Source organism: Carassius gibelio, chromosome B12 (assembly GCF_023724105.1).
Source record: "Carassius gibelio isolate Cgi1373 ecotype wild population from Czech Republic chromosome B12, carGib1.2-hapl.c, whole genome shotgun sequence".
Lineage (NCBI taxonomy): Eukaryota > Metazoa > Chordata > Actinopteri > Cypriniformes > Cyprinidae > Carassius > Carassius gibelio.
In genome coordinates, this window is record NC_068407.1 from 13,015,568 (window position 1) to 13,037,019 (window position 21,452).

Consider the following 21,452-nt stretch of genomic DNA (forward strand, 5'->3'; position numbering starts at 1 on the left):
GGAGTAAAGATTCCAACAAGTTCCAACACTCCTTCCCCACTACAGTAAGAGCCATCCATGAAGGTAAGTCTGTGAGTGATAAGGTTGGTTCGGCCAAACAAAGCCCTGGTTTGAAATTTGGTGTGAATAGGAGTTTGATATGTTACCATTGTGGACAAGAAGGTCACAAACAGTCAAGGTGCCCTAGTGATTCTTCTACCCAGATCAATATGTGTACATTTCCAAGATCTAGCGGTGTAGTAACCCCAGTTATATTGCCTTGTGTTGAGGTAGTTCTTAATGGACAAAAGGTTAGAGCACTGGTAGACACAGGAAGTATGCAATCACTGGTGCGTTCAGATTTGGTCTCTGTAGATTTGGGGAGTCACACTTCTATAGCACAGATTTGTTGTGTTCATGGAGAAGAAAGGCAGTACCCCACTGTAGGTGTTCAAGTTAATGTACGCGGGCAGGCTTATATATTGGAGGTAGGTGTAGTGGATGGTTTGCCGTATCCAATGATTTTGGGCAGAGACTTGCCTGTTCTAGTAGACCTACTCAGAGATGACCATGAAAGCATGATGGTAAAAGATTGTAGTGTAGCTTTGACCCGGGCTAAGGCTCAGAAACAAAATGCAGATAGTCAGTCCTTGAGTATGTTACCTTACTTTGGAGTAGATTTGGAAGCTCATCCAGGTAAGTCGAGGAAACCTAAAAGACAAAAAAGATTAGAGAAACTTCGTTTTACTGTGACGCATTGTGAGGAACCTAGTGTAGAACAAGGGATGGCTCCAGTAGACATACCTCAGGGGATTGGATTGTGGCAGCAAGAGGATTCAGTGATTGGTTCGCTATATAGGCAGGCTCAGGAAGAGGGACAAGATAAGAACTCTACCGCAGGTGGTTTAGGGAATTTGATGTTTGTTAAAGATGGTGTGTTGTATAAGGGGAAGGGGATAGAGGCTCGCATAGTGGTCCCTCAGAAGGCAAAGGAGATGGTGCTTGAATTGGGCCATTCTATTCCCTGGGCTGGCCATTTAGGAAGGCAGAAGACTTCAGCTCGGATTAGCCGACATTTTTTCTGGCCAAATATGAATAAAGATGTGGCAGAATTTTGTAGAACGTGTCCTCAGTGTCAGAAGACTTCCGGTAGAGGTCCCCCTAGAGCCCCATTAGAGTCACTTCCCGTAGTTGGTGTGCCTTTTGAACAGTTGGGTATGGATGTGGTAGGGCCATTAGAACGAAGCAAAACTGGAAATCGCTTTATGTTGGTTATGACCGATTATGCAACAAGGTACCCAGAGGTTTTCCCTCTTAAGACAGTCAAGGCTAGGACCATTGCAATATGCCTTATGCAGTTGTTCTCCCGAATGGGTTTTCCTAAAACTATCTTGACTGATCAAGGTTCCAACTTCATGTCTAAGCTTTTACGACAGGTGTACCGCTTGTTAGGTATTAAGGGCATAAGAACCACACCTTATCACCCACAGACTGACGGTTTGACAGAGAGGTTTAATCAGACACTTAAACAAATGCTGCGGAAGTATGTGAGTGAATCTGGAGCTGACTGGGATCAGTGGATTCCCTATTTACTATTTGCTTACCGGGAGGTCCCTCAATCTTCTACTGGCTTTTCACCTTTTGAATTGTTATATGGCCGGGAGGTGCGAGGTCCCTTGGCTCTATTGAAGGAGTGCTGGATGGGAGGCCAGGAGGCTCCAGAGACTCAACATGTCCTTTCTTATGTTCTTCAAATGCGAGAGAGGCTGAAGAGCATGACTCAGCTAGCCCAGTCAAACTTAGCTCAAGCACAACAACGTCAGCGAAAATATTATGATCAAAAGACCAAAGTAAGAAGTTTTGAGACTGGAGAAAGGGTGTTGGTAATGTTACCCAGCGATACCAGCAAATTGCTCGCTAAATGGCAGGGACCTTTTGAAGTGGTCCGTAAGCTTGGACCTACTACGTATGAGGTTGCCAACTTGGGGAAGAGGCGCTCAAGTCGAGTACTGCATGTTAATTTGCTTAAGAAATGGCATGAGAGACTGCCTCAAGTGGCTGGTGTGTGTTTGATTCGTCAGGTGGAGGATGAAGATGAGGTGGAGGAGCAATATTTACCCCGGCCGGTAGTAGCCACAGTTGACCTCAATCATCTTTCCCCCCTTCAACAGTCACAGCTTCAGAAGATTTGTCGCCCAGGGGTGTGCCAAGAGAAACCTGGACGCACCACACTGATTCATCACAACATCACATTACATGAAGGGGCTGCCAATCGACGGAAGAGCTACCGTATCCCTGAACGGTTATTACCAGCATTGAAGGAAGAGGTGAATCAAATGCTAGCCATGGGTATTATTGAACCTTCTAGCAGTGAGTGGTGTAGCCCTGTAGTCTTAGTTCCAAAAAAAGATGGAACCCTACGCTTTTGTGTGGACTTCAGGTATTTAAATTCAGTTTCCAAATTTGACTCCTACCCTACTCCGCGAATTGATGATTTGATTGACCATCTTGGAAGGGCTAGGTGGCTGACCACACTTGATTTATGCAAAGGCTACTGGCAAGTCCCTTTGAGTGACACTGCAAAAGAGCTGACCGCCTTTAAGACCCCCTGGGGGCTCTTCCATTTTTGTACTATGCCGTTTGGACTGCATGGGGCACCAGCGACATTCCAAAGGTTAATGGACCAAGTGCTAGGTGGGCTGGAAGGATACGCAGCAGCTTATTTGGATGATGTCATTATCTTCAGTTCATCTTGGGAAGAACATCTTGAGCATCTCAAAGTGGTGTTTCATCGTATTCAATCAGCTGGTCTTACTATCAATCCCCGTAAATGTGCCATAGCAAAAAAGGAAACTGAATACCTAGGATATGTTATCGGTGGTGGTGTCATTAGGCCACAGATACAAAAGATGCAGGCAATTCAAGACTGTTCCCTGCCCCAAACGAAAACTCAAGTGAGAGCATTCTTGGGTATGGCTGGGTGGTATAGGCGCTTTGTGCCTAATTTTGCGGTTCGAGCAGCACCTTTAACTGATCTGACACGGAAGACCTGTCCTGTCCAAATTCAGTGGACTGAGGAGGCAAAGCATGCCTTCCAGGACATTAAAAATGCCCTATGCAATGATCCTGTGCTGTCTTGTCCTAATTTTGAAGAACTTTTTGTTTTGCAGACTGATGCTTCTAATACTGGCATTGGGGCAGTGCTGTTGCAAGGGGCACTGGGAGATAGACATCCAGTGGCCTATATAAGTCGCAAGTTGTATCCCAGGGAGGTGAGATACTCCACCGTTGAGAAGGAGTGCTTGGCCGTTAAATGGGCCCTGGACACGTTCAGGTACTACCTTCTTGGCCGGGAGTTCCTCCTTGAAACTGACCACCGGCCACTGCAATGGATGGATCGAATGAGAGACTCAAATGCACGAATCACTCGATGGTATCTATCTATGCAACCTTATCGTTTTATTGTCCAGCATGTTCCAGGAAAGAGTAATGCTACAGCGGACTTTCTTTCTCGCCTGCCGGCTTGAAAATGGGTGGAGGGGAGTGTGACGGTCACGGGAAGACCGCACATTCAACATGGACTTTAATACACACACATACTCACAAACACACACAGAGACTGTTTAGTGATAAGAGTTTATTGTAATTATTGATCAGAGTGAATGGAATACCTGTAAATGATGTGTATTGTTCCCGTGTAGCATTTGTCCCGTGATTTTTAGAGTCCCGGTAGGAAACCATGGCAGGAATTATTGGTTCCGCTTAGGGTGGGAATCTACCATGTATTAATTGAGCGAGGGGGTTTCAGGGGCAACGCGGCCGAGTTGTTGCTGTTATTTCCTGTTTAATGTGAATGATTTAATAACATCAAAGTAGATTTATTAATTATAACATCATGCCAATATGTTTCTTTTAGACGCTGTATATTTAGGTGAACATGTGTAAAGTGTTGTATGTGAGTTTGTCCCTCCCCATGGGGTAATGGTGCTGGCCACCAGTATAAATGTGAATGACTTTGTAATGGAGGGTAGTCTGTGTTTGTTGCTGCAGTGGAGAGTGTGGCCTGAGGGTTGTAGGTATTGTAGGTATTGTGGGTATTTTGTTTAGTTATTTTGAAATTGACCTTGTTGTTAAGGAAGTTATTTTTGGAAACTTATTTTGCATTTGAAATTAATTTGGATTTTTCTTTTTGGTTAAGACTTTGTTCCTTCTATTTTTTGCCATGTTTAATTATATTATTGGGCTAGGATGATTGCCCTTTTGTAAGTTTAAATAAATATTTGTTTACATTTCAAAGTTGTGTATTCATACTGCCTCTGTTTAATTTGGCTACAAAATTTGTGGTGCCTATTAGTAGGCTGACCATTACAAGGGACCATGACAAAACTCCAAAATAAAAGACCTGAGAGCAATGAACATGAAACCCAAACCCCACATTACACTAACATATATTAACCTTTTTTAAAATCTGAATAAATACTTAAAATAATAATATTTACTATCTGTCCAAATGTTTTGAAAGGTAAGATTTTTTTAATGTTTTTTTTAAAGAATTATCTTCTGCTCACCAAGCCTGCATTTATTTGATCCAAAATACAGAAAAAGCAGTAATATAGGGATTTTTTTTCACTATTTAAAATAACTTCTTCTATTTGAATATATTTTAAAATGTTCTTTATTCCTGTGATCAAATCTAAATTTCAGCGGCATTACTTCAGTCTTCACTGTCACATGATCTTTCAGAAATCCTTATAATATGTTGATTTGATGTTCAAGAAACATTTATTATTAATATTATTATTATCAATATTTAAAACAGTTGAGTAAATTTTTTCAGGATTTTTGGATGAATAGAAAGATCTGAAGAATAAAAATATTTTGTAACATTATACACTATAGCATTCAAAAGCTTGGAGTCTGGATATTTTTATTTATTTATTTTCAGCTTTGAAATCACAGGAATAAATTACTTTTCAAAATATATTCTAATAGAAAACATTTATTTTAAATAGTACAAATATTTCTAAATGTTACTGTTTTTGTTGTACTTTGAATCTAATAAATGCAGGTTTGGTGAGAAAAAGGAATTCTTTTCAAAAACCTTTAAAATTGTATTGTTCAAAAACCTTTGACTGGTAGTATATAAGTGCAAGACTCTCTCACCACTCAGTCCTAACATTTACTTTGACCAGAGTACTAATCACCCACACATGTACCTTATTAATCTGCCATCACGTACCTTACAAAAGCATACAGCTCACATTTGTTTATTGTCTGGTCTCACATTCAGCTTCTGACTGCTTACCTGTTCTCTGTGTGCAGTACGACTCCAACCCTATGCTTCATCCATGTCTCCTTTGTTCCCTCCTTGTTATCTGTGTGCTCCATGTTCCTCATTGGATCTCTTGCCCTGTGAATTCTCTACTTACCTGAATACTAACCTGTTTCCCTGAGGTGTGCGCTCTCCAATTGCTCCAACATTCACAAACTCTCTATTAGCTGCAATAAAAGTGAGACTGTTTAACTCTTCATGCCTGATATTCTTCTGAATTCTAACCTGTTTTAATAAACTGTAATACTTACCATAATCCATCAAATGCTCTCTCCTCACAATCTACTAACAAAGACTGAATCTAGGGGTTGTGGATGCAGCTTTCCATTTAAAGCGACAACATCAGGGTAGAGAAATTCGTCCAACTATCCATCCACGTGGCTCATCATGTACTGCAATGTAAGGATGAGATGCAGAGCCAACATTCTTCTTCAAGTACAAAGCCTATTACATAATAATATTTTAGCATACAGATACATAATACATATTACCAGATACATAATACATATTGAGGACACCTGGTGCCACACTCTAATCAGCTAATTAACTCAAAACACCTGCATAGGTCTTTAAACGGTCTCTCAATCTAGTTCTGTAGGCTACACAATCATGGGGAAGACTGCTGATTTGACAGTTGTCCAAAAGGCGACCATTGACACCTTGCACAAAGAGGGCAAGACACAAAAGGTCATTGCAAAAGAGGCTGGCTGTTCACAGAGCTCTGTGTCCAAGCACTGCATTCATCTTGTTACATTCATTTAGTTGACAAGTGCTATGTGCTGTATTAACAAAAACATAATTGGCATTAATAAAAACACTAACACTGACAAGCTACGCAATATCGTGTTCATAATCGAATGTGATTCATCTAATGAGCGCGATTAGCATAGATTGTCATTGATCTATGGCTCTGTGTATTAAATGCATCTGAATAATTTCCATTTAAAAGCATGTGTTGGAGATTTAACGGTACTATTAATCACAGAACCAGCTTTAGTGATGAGATGCGCATGACAATCACATGTGATTTATCGTTCAGCCCTTGTTTTTTGATCACAAAGTACAAAGTAGATGAGGAAAACTAGGATGCTGGGTGTATTAAAAGTGCTGCCATTACTGTCTAGAGTGCGTGGAATGGTGTGCTGTGATTGGTTGAGAGGATATATTGCATTCTGCAAGTTAACATGTTATCGCATTAACATATTAATTGATTAATGCAGACAATTATCACGTATTACAGAATAGCGGACCGAAAAAGTCAGTTTGGCGCCGTTTTTCTTACCTTTTTTTTTTTTTTTTTTATCCTGGTATGGATTTACCAGATATTCAGCTCCTATGCCTGGAGCAGTTGACCCGTTCGCTGGAGGACCACACTAGGGACTTTTTTGATCCGGCATGCCTTACCTACTTCCTAGACCGCTCGCTCTGTGCTTTTTATTATTACAGCCTGAACGAGCGAGCCTCCAGCCTTAGAGCCCTGGACTCCTCCTCGGTCCTTCAACCCATCGGCTCCGCCTTTGCACTTAACTCCCTTGTCTCCACCGTGGCCCGTCATCCCACCAGCTCCACCGGGCTCCCTCGTCCCTCCGGCTCCACCTTGGTCAGTAATCGACCATCCACACTCCTCTGCAATCACCTCGTCATTTCATCCCTCTGGCACTGTCAGGCTCCTCCTTCTTTCTGGGTTCCACCTCCATCTTCAGTCGCTCCGGCTCTGCAGCGGTCTTTCAGAGCCCCGCCTCCACCATGGTTGCCTGTGCCTTCAGCGCCGCCTTGGCCCTCTGGATCCTCCGTGTCACTCTGGCTCTCCATCTGCTCAGCTCCATCTTGGGCTCCTCATCCATCGGTGCAGCCTCTGTCAGTCGGCCCCCTGGTGTTGTGGGGTCCTCCTCCACCATGGCTCCTCCCGCCATTTTCCACCATGGTCCACTATCCTGGCTGGCCTCTGGATGACCATCTGGCTCCTCCTGCTCTGGGCTCCTCCCTGGCTCCTCCCTCCATCCACTCCACCCTGGTACTGTGCTCCATGCTCCCTCTCCATAACCTGCACCTTGCCTGCCCCACGCCCACCTTCTGATTCCCCCACCCTCCCTCCTCTGGACTATCTCTTTTGGTGCGACGACGCGCTGTTCCAGGAGGGGGCGAACTGTCACAGTCATAAACATCTGTTCCTGTGTGTTTCCCTATTTTGTCATGTTCTGTTCCTCATTTTGTTAATTGATTAATCCCCACCTGTTTCCATTCCTCTCATTACTTTCCTTGTGTTTTAAAACCCTGTCTGTTCATTTAATGTGATATATGATTATTTGGATTTGTGTTTGGATGTGCCCTTTTTCTCCCGTGATCATTAAAATAACTCTTTATATATATATCTCCCCTGTCTCTCTGAGGTGTGTGCTCTCCAATCACTCCATCATTCCCAAACTCTCCATTACCTACATGATCATTGAGAACATCTATAATTCATGTGGGATATTCTGTTGAATTCTTGTTCAATATTTTCAATATGTATTTCTGTATGTATTGTCAATAAAATATAATAAATGTGATATTTGAAGTATATAAGAACACATTTTAAATATTGGAAACCAAACATGATTGGAGCAAACAGAAACAATGAATGTGCATTCCAGTCAACAGTAAGAGGTTAATAAATACAATACATATAATATTCTAAGAATACTGTATAGCCCACAAGTCTCAGTGTGGCCTATAGCCACTCCATCCCTCCAAAACTATGTCACATTTTTCCAAATGCATCTGTGTTATGACTGGGGTGATATTATGTAGTGAACTGCTGATGGGTTTAAAGTGAATAACCATTTAGCTGAGTTTGGCTTCAGGGACAGACTGATGTATAACTCAAAAGAAAAAGAAAAAAAATTAGTGAAAAAAGTGAAATCTCTTGTCCATATATGCTCAAAGGTAAACATCCTTCCAGTCATATTTGGGAATGGCAATGTGAATTGAATGGGGGATTGAGAATGTGCAGCAGAGATGCACTAATATGGGACGGGATGGCATCTGTGTATTTGTGTGTCATTGTTCACACTCTTCATTTGAGTGCCACCATCTCCCACTATGAGGAACTGTTGTGTATGTTCTTAGCCCTGAAGCAAAAAAGATGTCTGTGATGCTATAGTGTGAGGTGTGTGTGTAGTGGCATACATAAACAAAGCCTGAAATGCCAGAGGCAGAAAATTAAAGAACGGACTGCATGAGCGTAAGTCTAAAATTGGATGGTTCGTCTTTGTGCATGCTGTAGCACATGTGCTCACATAAACACACATGCTGTTTTACAAGCTCTTAAACCTTATATTTACCTCTAAGGTTTTTGACTGGTTCCTGTTATTTAAGGTCTATTGTCACCCTCTGAATGATAAAGGTTAAAAAATGTTTTTTTTTACATTGATACCATATTGGATGCCATTTTAGGTAACTCATAGAACCTTTCAGTGAACAGTTCTTAAAATAACCGTTTTTTTTTCTTAATGTGAAGAACATTTCAATAATCTAAAGAAGTTTTTTTCCCACTATAAATAACCTGTTGTCCAATAGAAAGTTTCCATGGATGTTAGAGGTTATTCATGGAACCTAAGATGCCTTTATTTTAATTTTATTTTATAAACCTTTCTTTTTAAGAGTGCGAGGTGAAAGAGGGTGGAAGTATTTTAACTATGTCTGATTATGCTTGCAAAATTACAGTAAATGCATACAATATTTGTGTCTTTAGGCATTTTGGTATAGAAAATGCAAAAAGAAAGAAAACAACAAATTATGCAAATGAATGAAAGAATATGATACATTCTTAAAATAACAGTTCCAAAGGGGGGGTTCGCAGTGATGCCTTGAAAGAACCATTTTGGTTTCCCAAAAGAACATTTTCAGTTTTTAAAACAGGCATTTTATCCTACCATGAAGAACATTTAAATAGTCTAAAACCTTTTTCCACTATAAAGAAACTTAAGGGAGCTCTTGCAGTGGAAAAGTTCCATGGGTGTTAAAGGTTCTTCATAGAATCATAAATGCAAATAAATAACCTTTATTGTAAGAGTCTACCTAAGTTCAGTGAATGAATTTCACCAGATGAGTTTAAGGGCTATTTGAAATCTGAGTAGAAATGAAGGGCAATTGAACATTCCAGCTTGTGAGAATATCTGAAAGTGATGCATAAGAATCTTCTAGCAGTTTTATTCCAAGAACAAATCAACATCACATAAATTTCTGGGAAAGACAGCAACATTCATGCTAAATTTGAATTGCATGCTGATTTGACGCAATATTTTTTCTCTGTTATGTAATGCATTTTTTATTTGAATCAGAATATTCCATGAGTAAAAATATGGGGCAGGAGTTGGTAAGAGTCAATGCTGAATGGAATTAGAGCAAATGTCAGTTTGCCTTAAAATTATGCATACATACCCACTTTAGCCCCTTTCTCAAAGTATACAGTTGTATCTGCTATGCTAATATATTTATGCCACCTCTGAGCAGGATCAAAGTCTTAGTAAAGACACCTAAATGCCACTTCAGACGTACTTCTGTGACATCTTTGCATTGTAAATTTAGCATAATATGTGTGACAAATTTAATCTGTGTGTAAGAATTAAAGTGAACATCAGCATGCCATGCTCATGGAGAAGTGACGACATTTCTCAAAATATCTTATTTTACCTTCCACTGAAAAATAAAGTTATATAAATGTGTAACAGCAAGGGTTATTATCTCTTTTTGTTTCAGAGCATGTTTTATATTTTGATTAATGATTAATGGGGCAAACTGATCATTTTTAATCATTTACTGATTAATTGTTCTCAACAAGGCCAGAAGTTTTAATTAATTAGTTTATAAAGTTAATTCTGATTTCATATTGAGTGAAAGGAAAGTTGATGTTCTTGTCCTTAATGCTAAATGCAACATTCCGCTATTTGTGCCATAATATGTAACATCTTTTCCAGGCTTCTTGTGATCACACAGCCTCAGGACCTTTAACCATCTAGTTCTCATCACACTTGCTCTTTCAGAGAGCGTGGCAGTTTAAAATCCCCTATTTAACCCTACACAGAACAAAGCCAACGTGAAGACATGTATTTTGAACCCTGGCATTAAATGTCACCTTCCCAGTGCAAGACCTTAAACTGCTCAAGCGTTATAATCTTCACACCATTATTGGGGACACAGAGAGATGTGTACAATCACATTGCTAAAGCCTCTGAGCACTGTGGAGCGAAACTTAAATCCTCCTCATGAAGAGAGGAGAAAAGTGTGCCGCTTAAACCTGGCATAGACGCTGGTTATTAGCAAAAACCACACATCAACTGTCGGTCTGAAGCCCGCTGCATCTCACACAGATGAGACAACCTCACTAGCGTTCATAGATGAGTGAGAAAACAAGGTTATAGATGTATTATCCTCTGGCTCTTGAGAAGAAATGGAAATTATGGGGGAGAAAAGCAAAGATGGTGTATAGATGTAGAACATAGAAGACTGTGGCTTTTTAATGTTGTCTAATATCTTTTATTTTCAACAGAATAAATAACAGGTTTGAAGTGAAATGACGGTGAATGAATAATGACAGAACTTTATCTGTATTTTTTGCTATTAACGAACAGAGAGAAGTGAGCAGCTGTGAGGCAGTGGTTCACAGTGTGTGTTGTCATGCAATACTCTTGGGAAGTGAGCCTTTTGGGAAGCTGTGTGAGCAGATATGTACAGGTGATGGATCCATAAATGTAGAACCAATAGTGATTTATGTTTATATGTGGGGAAAACAGCCGAGTAAGTGATCTCACCACTGCGGCTGCGAAGCATCCTGGCAGAGATACCGTTTGCTCCGATAGATGTAGTGCTGCTCAGAGGTCCATCCATAGGCCTCACATCCCCACCTGGCTGCTTCAGCAACTCCTGCAGAGTCCTGCGAGTAGACAAGAGCAATCATTTATTGGCCATTATATCCAACAGGGATGTTATTCCAGATTAAATCAAGAATGCTTCTTAAGTTATTATTTAAACCGACCTTTTGCAAAGACCCTTTGTTACTTATGCTATGTCCGGCAAGCCATGGCACTCACAGAGCAAAGAGTAAATGAAACGCAGTCTTACCTTTCAAATTTGATTTTTTTTTAAAAATAAATTAAAACAATAAATACTGTTTTGTGGCTCTTTAATGTGTCGTGACAGATTGCTGTAGCTCTTCTTCCTCTTTGCTAGTTATAATATGAAATAAACATGAATGAACATCAGAAGTTATATTGTTTATTGAAAGACCTCAATACATAAATTTTTTTTATACGTTTCAAGTTCACCAACGTTAATCTACTCTCTTTTCTGGTTTGTTTGTTTGACAAATTCTGCGGATTGAAGTTCTCAAATTAATTTGAGGTAGTACAATTAAAATACTATTTTACATTTATAAATACATAATTCAGAATAAAGTGAAACCATTTTTCTTCTTAGAAGACAGTGTAGTAGTGTAACAGGAAATTAGAAGAGAAATGGGAGGAGAAGAAGATCAGGACAAGTGCGCTACCATCTGCATCACTCAGACTGACAGAAATATTAGAATTTGAAGTATGTTTGATTTTCTAATCCCTTATAATAGGTTGGATCAGAAAATGACCCTAACTGAATTTGATCTCAGGTTGCTGACATATTGTCATAAAGCACTTCATCAGAGCAGTGTACTGGATTTGTATGGCTATGTATATCAGGATATTATAATGTGGAGCTGTGAGCCCTGAGGCTGACAATCAGCATATTGTCATATTTTATCAATACAGTCATTTAGCATCAGCTGTTTGTGTAGCAGATAATCAATGAATTCACACTCAATATGTTCTCTGTGTGTACACTGGATGTACTTGATATCAATTACACTGTTCACATAAAAAAAAAAAAAAAAAAAAGCAGTTAGCAACTCTTGGCATCCACGGGACTGCCTGTTTTCGAGGGCTGTGCTGCTTGCTCTTGTCCCAGAGTTCACAATCCTGTTCCTGCATCCCTGGGTCCTCCTGGGTGCTGTGTTCTTCAAATTCTTGACACTCCATTATTGCTCTATTTCCTACAGCCTCCACTTGGATCCCTGGTGAGGTCTCTAATTCTGTCCAACACCCTTTAACCAACAAGGGACTTTGATGAGATCTAATGTGATTGTCAAGCACAAGCGCACTGGCCCTTGGCCGGCCGATGCCATTAGCAGTAGGCCACCACGGTCTAAGAAAAACAACACTAAGGCATGAGAATATATTCACCCGGTGATGGCGTTTTCCATGGAGGACAGAAAATGCATATGCAGTGGAGCAGAGAAACGGAAAGCAATGAAATTGGATGGTAACAACCGTTCCTGTGCCAAATCTCTGTTTGGATCCCACCCTAGTGCTTTTGGAGTTCTCTTAAGGAAAGTAAAACTCAACTCAAACTAGAGGACAAACATCATCTGTTTGTTCTAGATCTCTCTGGGGAGCTCACAACTGTTGGTCTTTGGGCTGCAGGATCCTGAACAGCTGTCCTCCTCTCCCAATATGTCCACGATACGAGTGCCTGAGCATTTTTGGTCTTTTTTGGCAGGACTGAGTAGACTCAGAGACAGAATAAAATGGAATAGATGGTGGCTGTTTTGAAGTTCTGTCTCTTAATTAATTGAACAAATTAAATGTTTGTTTACTCTATATGTATGAAAATGAGCTGAACCAGCCTAAAAAAACATGTGGTTATATGAGCTAAAATGTATTATGGTTGTAAGACTCCATTAGATTTTTATTAATTATATATGTATTATTTTACGTGAGGAAAATGTATATTTCAATGGTGTTCCGTTTGCTTAAAAAAATAGCATTTCACAGCAAAAAGGTTTTGTGTTTCATCAAGAAACGTTGGCATTCACAATTCCCTGAAAAACTGCATTTTCTCACAAGACAGTCTTAGAAAATCTGCAAGACTTTCGAGGAAACGCATAATTTTATTGCATTTTATTTACTTACGGGGTGTAAATTGGCATACTTGTAATAAAATTAAAGCAAAATACACAAATCTCATTAAGATTGTGTTTCTGATTCAATAAATCAATAATTTATTTGATTTTAGTGTCAGAAACTATAGCTTACATGAATAAAATTCCCAAACATGACAGATACATTCATTAATGTGTTATATATTTTCTTCAAATGGATTATGAAAACTTAAATACAAGGGCATCTAAAAGATTTAAATAATTTTTTCAACTTCCTTGCTTTAGACCATCTACACATGTTAAATCTACAAAGAAAATGCTAAGATTACCCCTGTATCTGAGTGCTCTAAGACACTTTGAAGGGACTTGCATTGTTAGTTTGCCTGTTAATCAGTGTTTAAGGCTTCCTTTTATATTTTTCTTAACGTCTGTCTCCCTTATCAAGTGAATGTGACAGTTGCTTTTATGTCTTCAGTCCAGCTGTGTGTTTACCAGCTAGCGCTTTTGTCTTCTATGGGGATAACAACTTCTAATCAGATGGTTATTTCCAGTCATGTCGACATGATTGTCCTCATAATTGAGGGTGACTTTGAGGATGTGCCGAGCTTATGCTCAGACAGTTGAAGTCATCGGCTCCAGATGTCCTGCTGGGCTTTCACCCTTTGCCTCTCAATCCTGACTCCTGCTGCCATGATGTCTCACTCACACACTGAGTATGAGTTGTGCAGAGTTGGCACACATTCATTTCGCCCAAAACAAAAAATAGACCAGGGTCTAGGAGACAGTGAGATCTGAAAACAAGGACATCCTGGGATAGTCCTTCCTAAGGGGTTTAGATATGCAGTGTCCTGGCAGCCAGCCACACTGGGTCAGAAGCAATATTATCTGACATGATCGTTCAGTCACAATAGGGACAATTTGTATTGCCTTTTCATCACTACGTCATCCTCCTTTTCCTATTGCAGCTATATGGTGCATATTTTTACTTACATACTGCCTCAGCTTTTTCTTAATTAAGAAGCAGACTAGCTGATATGGACGCAAGAGAATGTGTTTTAGTCCAGATGAACTTAATAGTCTATTTGAAGAGCAGGTATTGTTGGTAAGGCAAATAATATTTGTTCAACTTTTATTTTTGTACTCAAAAGTATCATAGTACACAATATGTGAGAATTCAGATTTGTTTTAGCCTTTGTTATTTCACTTCTTTTGCATGCACACAGTAGATATCTATAAAACAAAGGGAACATAATGACCCTTTTTAAAAAGATCTGATAGCTACACTAACACAAATTATAGAGCTATGTTTGATTCAAAGGTATAATTAGTATGACTGACTCATTTAATAGTAATTTTCATTACTGCATAATTTATTGCATACTATAACTGGTTGTAACACAGTTATCCCAATGAGAGTTTGTACGGGCGACACTGTCACATTTCCTCTGTGCGGTTGCATGTTGTGTAGAACAGGATTCTGGATCTTTGGATGTGTGTTGAGTAATTTTATCAGTATCGAATTATACTGCAGGGAAAACAGCTTTGCATCACTTACTGCAATGTAGAACTGAATTACTCTTGTAATGCGTATCCCGCAGATAACCAATGAGTCAAATTCACATTGTGCCATCCCAATAAGCCCTCATGTCATTTACTTAATGTGAACAGATTCATAGAATTATATAGAAATTCATAGAAGTAGGCCAATTTTAAATTTGCAGCAAAAGTACAATTATTCTATTTAAAGCAATTTTTGGGGCATGGTAAAATCTCTATGGTGCAAAGCATTACACACATTATGCATAGTATAATGTGTGTGTGTATGTGTGTGCATTCCCTGTGGGGAACCAAATTTCCCCATAAGTAATAGCAGTAAATTTGAACCTTGTGGGGACATTTGTTTGGCCCTCATTAAGAAACAGGCTTATAAATCGTACAGAATGAAGTGTTTTTAAAATCTAAAATTGCAAAAAGTTTTGTGTGAGGGGTAGGTGTAGGGTTAGGGTAAAGTGATAGAAAATAAAGTTAGTACAGTAGAAAAACCATTGCATCCCCACAAAAATATTAAACTGTTTATGTGTATTAATAATGAGTGTTGTTATTCATTTTCAAAAAATCAAATTTTATTTACTTTTAATTGAAAATTTAAATGTATTTAATTTAAAAATAAGTTTCTCGTATATCTCGTCTATGTAATTTGTCCTGTCCTCTTATTCTAAACAACTAACACTAGATGACTCCTCCTTGTGATTTCACAACTCTTACAAAGAATATAGTCTTCTGTTATTTCTGTATATACTGTATTGTAAGAGTCAGAAAGTTTTGTATTAGATCATCATGTCAAGTACAGCAGCCCGCACAAATCCCTCTCAGCCAGAGGACAAACACACGGCTAGGGAAAAGCCCAAAGAGAGAGGTAATGAGTAGTTTTGTCAGAGAGCACAGAACCTCACGTTAACCTGAGAGGAACAGGAGGGCCTTGAAGTCACGATGGAGATGAGAGAGAGGCGGGGGGCCAACAGGACGCAAATGTCAGTGCACATGCACCCACTAAGACTCAACCATGCGGGAGAGACGTCTCCAGAATCTGAGAGACACAAAGACACACTTGTACATAACACACGAACACAGTGCACAGCAATGAGCAGCCACATCTCATTCAAGTCAAATGAGTTCAGACAATTTAGAGCCACCGGAAAGACACAGGTTAAAATCTGACAAACAAGCTCAGGAGTATGAAGGAGTGGGGGATATATATTTCATATATATCCTGAGTCCTGTCAGTGAATTGCCTTTCTTTTATAGCCTTGAAGTTTTTTCATCTTTTTCTGTTCTGCAGTATCCAGAAGAGTGACCTCAAAGACCGTTCCAGGGGTTTTCAAACGGTTTAATGCCAAGGACACCCAAACATGAGATATGATTTAGACAACTATATGCTTTTATCTAAAGAGACTCGTGTATGAAAGACAGTTATGGAAATAACAGATTGATGTTATAGTGACAAAGCTGTTTTCAAAATTGGGAATTATTAACATTCGACTGTCATTGTGCTATAAAACAATTAATTAATTAATTATCAGAAAAATATTTGCATGTCATGCCATGTATATTTTCTTTCTGCCTGTAATATTCCAATATAAACTTGTTAAATGAATTTGTAGTTTTGATTCATTTGTTTAGCACTTTTCATAATATCATTCCTTAAAAGAAAACAATGCCAAACAATAAAGATGACAGTGGCAAGGAAAAACTCTACAAGACATTATGTAAATCTAGTGTTGTTTTTCTTATACATTTTGAGCTGTTTCTCCTCAAATTTCCACAGGCTCTGCAAACTTCTGAAGGGCATTCAAGGAAACCCAGATTCAATTAAAAATGCAACTGTACGTGACAGCTAGTGATCAATGGGAAAAGACATTTGGGCTTTGACTTTTTGAGAACTACTCATGAATTGTATGGAGAGTAAGTAAACATAAGTAAACATATTCAGTTGTCTGTTTTAAGCAGGTGTGACTTGATTGGAATGTGAATATGTGTTGTTTCGTCCACAGTATTTTACACACTTTTACCTACAATAATCGTCCAACCTAATTATCAGTATAACAATTTTAGGTTGCATTCAAAATCCAGTTGGCTAAACTGAATCTGTGCCAGATCCGGAAGGTCTCACATTATATAAATGTGATATCTCAAGGATTTCTGCCCCTTAGGACACCCATATGGTGGAGTCCCTTGACCAGCATGACAATGATTTTCTTTAACTGTAGATTGGATATTGTATGGCATAGAATCTTGCCTTTGGCCTTAGTGTGCTGTTGAAGATGTGATCTGAATCATATATTACAGTATCTACAGTGAATTGTCTCACATAATCATGACTCACATTCTGTGTGTTGTCTATGTTCTCCCGCCCCCTTCTTATGTCCGTTATTTAAATTAATGTAGGCCATTCCTGTACCTACATGACTAAACTAAACTACAAAGTATAGATGGAGTGTATACGTTAAGTCTGACAGAGAAGATCTGCTTTTCTCTTCTCTGTTTGACTGTGGTTGGAGAGTTTGGGGTAATATAATACATTCGTAAATATTAAGGCATGACTGGAAATGGAAGTGGGAAATTATTTAGGAGCCCAATTCAACAACCATTTGACATGTGGGCAAAATGTTTGCTGTTCTTTTTAATGGTGTGAATAGAAGTGTATAAATTAGTTCTGCGAAGTCTAGCAGTAGCCTCAAAAGGAGGTAATCTGTAGTGAAGTTGGTTTAATCTTAAAGCAGAGTCTTAATCATAGCAGAACTCTTAATCGTGTAAGAAGAGTTAATCTGGTGTGCAGTGTTCAGCGTGTGGGAAATGCTTTTGGAGAGGTGTTAACCTCGGAAAAGTGCTAATCTTCGGATGAGTAATTTTGTCCTCCAAATGTGTTCATCTCGATAGGGCTGTTTGCATTATTAGGTCATTTCTTGTCTAAAATGGGGTATGGCGAAATGCTGGGAGAATTATAAATTCTCTCTATTTTGTTATATTGCTCATGACAGTTAATTTGATATTCATGAAGGGATTTTGAATATGTAGAACAAAGGTTTGATTTGATGTTTGGAGAGAACGGAACAGAGAAGGAGAACTGAGACATAAGAAAGAAATATTCAGGTTGGATGGGGTTAGCTTTTTAATGTGTCATGAATATTAAAATAACCTTAGGACAACACTCTAAAAAGATTATCCCACTCTTTTTATGTCTCTAGTACATATTATTGCTGAATTCAGATGAGCAGCATTCATATGAATGGCTTGGCTGGATGCTGTTACCTGGTCTTTGGTTTACTACTGTATATGATACAGATGTTAAAGCTGGCTAAAAAATATGCTTGACCAAAATAGCCAAAACACACTCCATTAGCACTTTTAACATCAAAAAAGGCATTGAATCTTCTGTAATTCTTCAGCTCTGCTCCAAAAGTTAGTGAGCTGTCTATCTAGACAGCATTTTGAGACAAAGGTCTGCTTCTGGTATGAAGTCTTTTCCAAAAAAAAAAAAAGGAGGGCAGCATACTTATGTTCCTTCAATTTACTTTCTTTAACCCAAAATTTAAAGGGACAGTTCATTCAAAAATGAAATTTGGTCATTAATTACTCGCCCTCATGTCGTTTCACATCCTTCTTTCATCTTCAGAACACAAATGAAGATATTTTGGATAAAATCCAAGACCTTTTGACCCTCCATAGACAGCAATAGAAACTACCACCGTCAATGCCCAAAAATGTGCATCAGTAAAACAGTGACACCAGAGGTTCAACCATACTTTTATGATGCTATTTTTTTACATGCAATATTTCTGCAATAAGTTATTGTTTTTAAGTACAGGTGCTTCTCAATAAATTAGAATGTCATGTAAAGTTAATGTATTTCAGTAATTCAACTCAAACTGTGAAACTTGTGTATTAAATAAATTCAGTGCACACAGACTGAAGTAGTTTAAGTCTTTGGTTCTTTTAATTGTGATTATTTTGGCTCACATTTAACAAAACTCACCAATTCTCCAATTTCAACCAATTAGAATATGTTGACATGCCAATCAACTAATCAACTCAAAACACCTGCAAACGTTTCCTGAGCCTTCAAAATGGTCTCTCAGTTTGGTTCACTAGGCACGATCATGGTGAAGACTGCTGGTCTGACAGTTGTCCAGAAGACAATCATTGACACCCTTCACAAGGAGGGTAAACCACAAACATTCATTGCACAAGAAGCTGGCTGTTCACAGAGTGCTGTATCCAAGCATGTTAACAGAAAGTTGAGCGGAAGGAAAAGTGTGGAAAAAAAAGATGCACAACCAACGGAGAGAACCGCAGCCTTATCACGATTGTCAAAATCGATTCAAGAATTTGAGTGAACTTCACAAGGAATGGACTGAGGCTGAGGTCAAGGCATCAAAAGCCACCACACACAGAAGTGTCAAGGAATTTGCTGAACCACAGACAACATCAGAGGCGTCTTACCTGGGCTAAGGAGAAGAAGAACTGGACTGTTGCCCAGTGGTCCAAAGTCCTCTCTTCAGATTCATTTAAAAACCAATGTCCTAGAGTGTGGAGGAAGTGTGAAGAAGGTCACAGCCCAAGTTGCTGGAAGTCCAGTGTTAAGTTTCCACAGTCTGTGATGATTTGGGGTGCAATGTCATCTGCTGGTGTTGGTCCATTGTGTTTTCTGAAAACCAAAGTCACTGCACCTGTTTACCAATAACTTTTGGAGAACTTCATGCTTCCTTCTGCTGACCAGCTTTTTGAAGATGCTGATTTCATTTTTCAGAAGGGTTTGGCACCCGCTCACACTGCTAAAAGCACCAAAAGATGGTTAAATGACCATGATGTTGGTGTGCTTGATTGGCCAGCAAACTCACCAGATCTGAACTCCATAAAGAATCTATGGAGTATTGTCAAGAGGAAAATTAGAAACAAGAGACCAAACAATGCACATGAGCTGAAGGCCACTGTCAAAGAAACCTGGGCTTCCATACCACCTCAGCAGTGCCACAAACTGATCACCTCCATGCCACGCCGAACTGAGGCAGTGATTAAAGCAAAAGGAGCCCTGACCAAGAATTGAGTACATGTACAGTAAATGAACATACTTTCCATACTTTATTATTTTTTTATTGGTCTTATGAAGTATTCTAATTTGTTAAATGTGAGTTAAAATCATCACAATTAAAATAACCAAAGATTTAATCTACTTCAGTCTGTGTGCATTTAATTTATTTAATAAACAAGTTTCACATTTTGAGTTGAATTACTGAAATACTTAATTTTCCCATGACATTCTAATTTATTGAGAAGCACCTGTATGCTAAAGTGTAAATACTTTTCACAAGGGAGTCCCAGAATGTACTGTGAAAATGTCCAAGAAAGGCAGTCAAGCCATGTGACATATCAATTATGTTCAGTGTGGGGGGTAAGTTACTTTTAAAAATAATATATTACATTATTGAGTTACACCCTAAAAAAGTAACTAATTGTGTTATAGTTACTTTTAATGGAAAGTAATTTGTTGCATTACTTTTTCTTTACTAGTTCTCATCTGGACTGGGCTGGCTTGTTTGTTTTTAATATAAAAAAGCTCTTGTAGCAGCTCACTAGATTTTGTTACCGAGCTCATTTCCACTCACCTGGAGTTTCTGAGATCATTCTGGACTCCACGGCTCTTCTCCAGCCCCAGTTTGGTGAAGATACCCACTAGGACCATGATGGCCACCACACCGCAGATAATGTACACAATCATGTGAGTCCGATCCCGCTCATGGTCTGGCTGCACCTCAGTGTTGGTGGCCACTGGTTTTCCTGTGTTGGCCCAAATTGGAGTATCATAGTTGGAGCAGGAAGTCTGATCCAGTCGTTGCTGACGGAACTGACAGCAGAACCGATAGAAACAGGTGCCGCAACAGTACAGGAAGATACCTGCATTACAGTTAAAGGGAGGGTCCCACTGACCCATGACATCATAGTAACCCCGACAGCGGGTGCCAGTGGACGGCACAGTGTCCTCCTCCACCTCTGCAGGTGTGGTCGAAGTTGGAGGCCCCTCTGATGTCACAGAAATCAACAGAGGATCTATAGTCTGATTGGCTGTTTGGATGTCCATATCAGTAGAAGTCTCGTCCTGTGCTTTAGCAGCCCGTCCCACGATGGCAGTGAGCAGAAGATGTAGTAAAAAACTATTTCCAGCCATGCTTCACCCGACACACTGCGCCAACTGCTTCACCTCACTTTGAGAGAAGAAACCTAGCAGAAATATTAAAAGAAGAGTTCTAGCAAGTGCTGAATTACTTTCACACAATTACAGCTATGGTCAAAGAAATGTTTAAAAGATTAATTCATGGATTTAAAAATATTCTATTTTAAAAAGAAATGTATTAAAAATGTGTTATAATGAATATTAAATATTCATTTTTTTTTAATGAATGCTTTCATTTAACTTTTTTTCAGTTCATAAAATTTTAATTTTAACCAAATATAATATGGTTTAAGTACTTAAAACTGAAAAATGGTATAGTAAAATAATATTTTTTTCAATTACAACAATTACCTTTGTCTTTTGAGAAAGAAAATAACTATTTGGACATTTGCCGTCTCGCTCTGGTGCTTTCCAGATATGCATCTCGTTTTGTATCCATTCACTGTTCAACACTTGTTGTCCAT

The 21,452-nt window shown here is 39.0% G+C and overlaps 1 protein-coding gene across 1 annotated transcript in view; it reads right to left on the bottom strand.

Annotated features, from left to right (window-relative positions):
• shisa8b (shisa family member 8b) overlaps nt 1-21,005 on the bottom strand; it is a 33,021-nt gene extending 12,016 nt beyond the window's left edge. Inside the window, exons 1-2 of the mRNA XM_052570213.1 lie at nt 20,423-21,005; nt 11,104-11,225 (exon numbers count right to left, since the gene is read on the bottom strand). Of these exons, the coding sequence (XP_052426173.1) occupies nt 11,104-11,225; nt 20,423-20,982 (682 nt within the window). The 5' untranslated portion in view covers nt 20,983-21,005. The remainder of the gene's footprint in view (nt 1-11,103; nt 11,226-20,422) is intronic.
• Nucleotides 21,006-21,452: the final 447 nt, after the last annotated feature.